General features: G+C 46.2%; 1 protein-coding gene across 1 annotated transcript; it reads right to left on the reverse strand.

The window, feature by feature from the left end:
• Positions 1–1,885: 1,885 nt before the first annotated feature.
• Positions 1,886–3,496, reverse strand: TEOVI_000169700 (uncharacterized protein; the record flags this gene model as incomplete). The annotated part of the gene is made up of 1 exon (XM_067224898.1): positions 1,886–3,496. The coding sequence occupies one exon, from the start codon at positions 3,494–3,496 to the stop codon at positions 1,886–1,888; it is 1,611 nt and encodes a 536-aa protein (XP_067080999.1).
• Between the last annotated feature and the right edge of the window lie 416 nt (positions 3,497–3,912).

A 3,912-nucleotide genomic window follows, 5' to 3' on the forward strand; every position in this document is an offset into this window, starting at 1 on the left:
GCAACAACAAAGAAGTTGGAATTCCGTCTCCCCCCAAAAAAAATTCTTCCTCACTACCCCCTTGCCTCCGGTATAGAAAATTTCACACTCTCAAAAGATTATGGACAAATGAACACAATACAAGAGCACCTCTTCCTGTTAGTTCTCGCTTGGTTTCTACATGCAGTATTTTTTTTTTTAAAAAAAAAATGGGACGCCGCTATCGGTCACAGCAACAGGTGTAGACACAAGATGCGATTCGATATGCGGAAGGGTGAATCATGGTTTCTCATTTATCTTTTCATATCTTCTCGCGTGGCATGTTGTTAAATAGTTTTTCCGTATTCGTCTTCACCATCCTTCAAAGTTATTCGCGAGAGAAAGCGAAACCTCTCAAAGAGAATAAGGAAAGACAGTGAATAGAAAGTTAATATAACAACACGCTATGTGTGTATGTGTGTGTGTGTGGGAGGGTGATACGAGGTAAAAACAAAAATGGTAAGGGCCATTTGTGAAGTGGCAACACGTTTTGGATTGCGTGCTTACACCGTATCCTCTCATTTTTACCACACAGCGATGTTAGCAACTCATGAACAGGAAGCAACAGCAACGAAGAAAAAAAAAAGTTACAAAAAAAAAAAGAAATTTCCCGCCCACCCCACCCTCTGCACTTCAGTTTTGCGACATCCCGCTTACATCCATCGGATCTCAGATGTACTGAAATGCTCAACGAACACCACCGGCTCTTGATTTGAATGGGAAGGTGCGGCAAGGCTGAAAAAGCAAACAAACAAACAACAGAAACTCAAGAAAGAAAAATGATAAACACACACCTTCTGCCTTTCTTCACATACTGGTTTCAACATTCCTCAACTTATTCTTTTTTAAACCGGCAACGTGTATCAGCGACAAGAACAGGAAACCGGGACTTGAACAAAACACGGTAATGCCTGATTCGTAATGGTGTGGTTGATTATTCGTATATATGGATGCCTTCTTTTTTTTTTTTGAGGGGGATCCACAGTTTTCCCTTTTTGTGTTTTAGTATACCGAAATCCCACTTTCCTTCGAAATATTTTATTCTTTTAATATAATAAAGGTACAATAATGATGACATAACCAAAAATCATGCCATCATCGTTTTACTCCCGGTTGCCCGCCATCCCAGAAGGGGGAAAAAGCGGTGAATGACCGACGTGAAGACTGTTTAAGTGAATCTACCGAAGATCAGCACGGGAGGAGATGTTCGACAATCCCAAAAAAAGCAGTTCCTCCTCTCCTCCCATTTCCCAATTTCTTATTTATTCCCTTCTAATTTTTCTCCTCATTCCCTTTCCTGACAGTTACGAGTCTCTAATGTTTATACACATAACATTCTGCTTAAAAAAGCTTCCGAATTTACAACAACCCACGTGACAGGCGTCTGCTTGGTAGATTTGGCGAGCATTATTCATTTCATTTTTTAAAAAAAACTCCTGAACGCATGAAAAGTCGTTTTCGCATTTGTGACACATGCTAAGACACCAGAGAAGAAAAACAAACAAACAAGCGCGCGCACACATACATACATACATACATACACAAACAAACAGACATCGCTCCCAAATATATCTGAGTGTGTGTGTGTGCTGGGTGCGCAAGCCGTGTCCAGCGCAAAACCAGCCACAACGAAACAAGGGCAGAAATAACGAGAACGAAAAATAAAGAAATCCTGTTAAGTGCGCGCTTAAAAAAGAAGAGGAAGGAAGAACAACAAGGCATGTTCATATATATATATATATATTTACAGATATCGCACATCAACGCCCTTCTAAATTTATCATGTTCTCATTCTTGCCCACTTCCTACAGTGTTATGCGCTTCCCTCCCCTTCCTTCGGAAGCGGATTTTGGTAGCAATGTGCTGCCTATATGGACGGACGGACGACCTGACCGGTGTGCAGCTCACTTCGTGGTTTGCGCATTTGTGTATAAAAACTCTGGAAATAACGCTGCCGTTGAGTTCGGTACCTGCTGTCTATTGCACTTTGCGTACGCTGCAGCCGCAACGCACTCCCATAGTGGGAAAACCGCGTTTCCGAAGTGACTCGTTCCACCGGGTGTCTCTCGCTCGCAGACTCCTCATGGACTGAGTCACACAATCTCATGCACGGAGAGTTAAGAGGTGACAAACCACCCCAAATATTGGATGTACTCGCGCGACTGCGCTCTGTAGCCGCGTACGACTGGGGCTGATATTTTGAGGCGGAAAATAAGCGTGCAAAGACGTTTTCCTTCCCGGAGGGGCTCTTTGGTGCGGCAGTGGCCGCATCTCTGGTAATTGCCTGCTGCTCTTGATGCCCCGACTCCGACACGCCCTTTGCAGTTTTCTTCGATTCTCTTTGCCTTTGCTGGGGTTGTTTTTCATCGTTTCCAAATCCACGGTTGTGTTGTTCATCATGACCCATCTGTAACGGTGCGACCAGTTCACCATTACGGGTGCTTATTGGCTTCTGTGCACATTGGCGTGCAGCCGCTATGCCGCCGACTGGGGAGTGCGTTCGCCCTTCTCTCGTTAGGCGCCTCAAAGCGGCACCACCGCCGCGGCGGACTGCATCCGGCGATGTTCTCATTTTCTCTAATTCTCCCACGCATCTCAATTGATTTGGATGCACAATATAAGTTTGAAGACGTTCATCCCAAGCGGAGCAAGTGGATTGGTTGAATTGCTTCGATGGTCCTTGCGCCGTAACCGTTGGAACGGTGGTCACTGACATTGTAAGGGGGGAGCCTGTGGCATTGAGTTGCGTGTAGTGGTCACCCATGGCTTTGCTCGTTACATGTGTGTTGCTCATTGTGTTGACGGCCACTTCGGTGAGTGGTTGCTTGGCGATTTGATGCCCATGGGACTTTGGTGACGGCATTCGAATAGAGGGCGAAACAGAGCGGCTGTGGGCCGCAGTGCTTTCGCAATCGGTCAAAAGTGCCGAATTCCAAATGGTTTGTTGCATCGAGAGAAGAGGCGGTGCCACTTCTGCGGAAGAAAGTGATTCTTTGCTGTTGCTACTGCCACAGAATACCGCCGTGCTGCCTGCATCCCACTCGTTTGACCTAGCAGCTTCCACTGAACTATTATCCAACCCTGTTATAATGATAGGGAGGAGCGATGACGCTGACTTTGTCTTGCTCCTTTTTGGTGAGTCCTTCCCGTTGTACGCCCCAAGGAGAAACGCTATCGCCTCATCGGCTGATTGACCCTCAAACACCATTCGCAGTGCGGTACAGCGATCTTCAGCTGTTGAGTTCACCATAGCTTTTATTTCTGACTCGGACAAGGAACACTTGGAACGCGAAAGCATCGCTTGAATAGAAGCAGGAATACGTTGGTCTATCCTCTCCCCATCTCCGCCGCGACTCTCGTGGCTAACAGAAGAAGTTGCTGAAGGTTCGGCCTTCTTCTTGGGTTTCTTGCGCTGCGCATTGCCTTGGGCATGGTTGCTCGTGGGCACGTTCACCGTTTTCCTTACACTTATCATCATGATCCGGACGAGTGCTGCCTAACTACGCGGAAGAACATACATTATCGAAGGCAGATCATCAAAAAACGAAAAAAAAACGAAGAAAGAGGTTAAACGTTGAGGAAATTTGGAGGAAATGAGTAAAACAACGGTAGTTTGCTGAGCAGCAGTGTGCAGAGATAGCGCAAGTGATGTCCAACAAATTTAAATAAGTAAAAGAATCAAAACATGGAGAGCCCGGATGCATTACTATAACCTATACGTGGTCAATGGAGCTTCAGGTGCGATCACTTCTTCAGCTTCGCACCAACAGGGGCCTTACCAGCCTTCCTTTTGGGTGCTTCCTTCTTCGCAATGACGGACTTGGTGCCGACCTTCGCTGCTACCTTCTTTGCCACGGCAGCCACCTTCTCTTCCTTGCTCTTCCTCTTGGCGGC

The sequence above is a fragment of the Trypanosoma equiperdum genome (genome assembly GCF_001457755.1).
Source record: "Trypanosoma equiperdum strain OVI genome assembly, contig: ctg_39, whole genome shotgun sequence".
Taxonomy (NCBI): domain Eukaryota; phylum Euglenozoa; class Kinetoplastea; order Trypanosomatida; family Trypanosomatidae; genus Trypanosoma; species Trypanosoma equiperdum.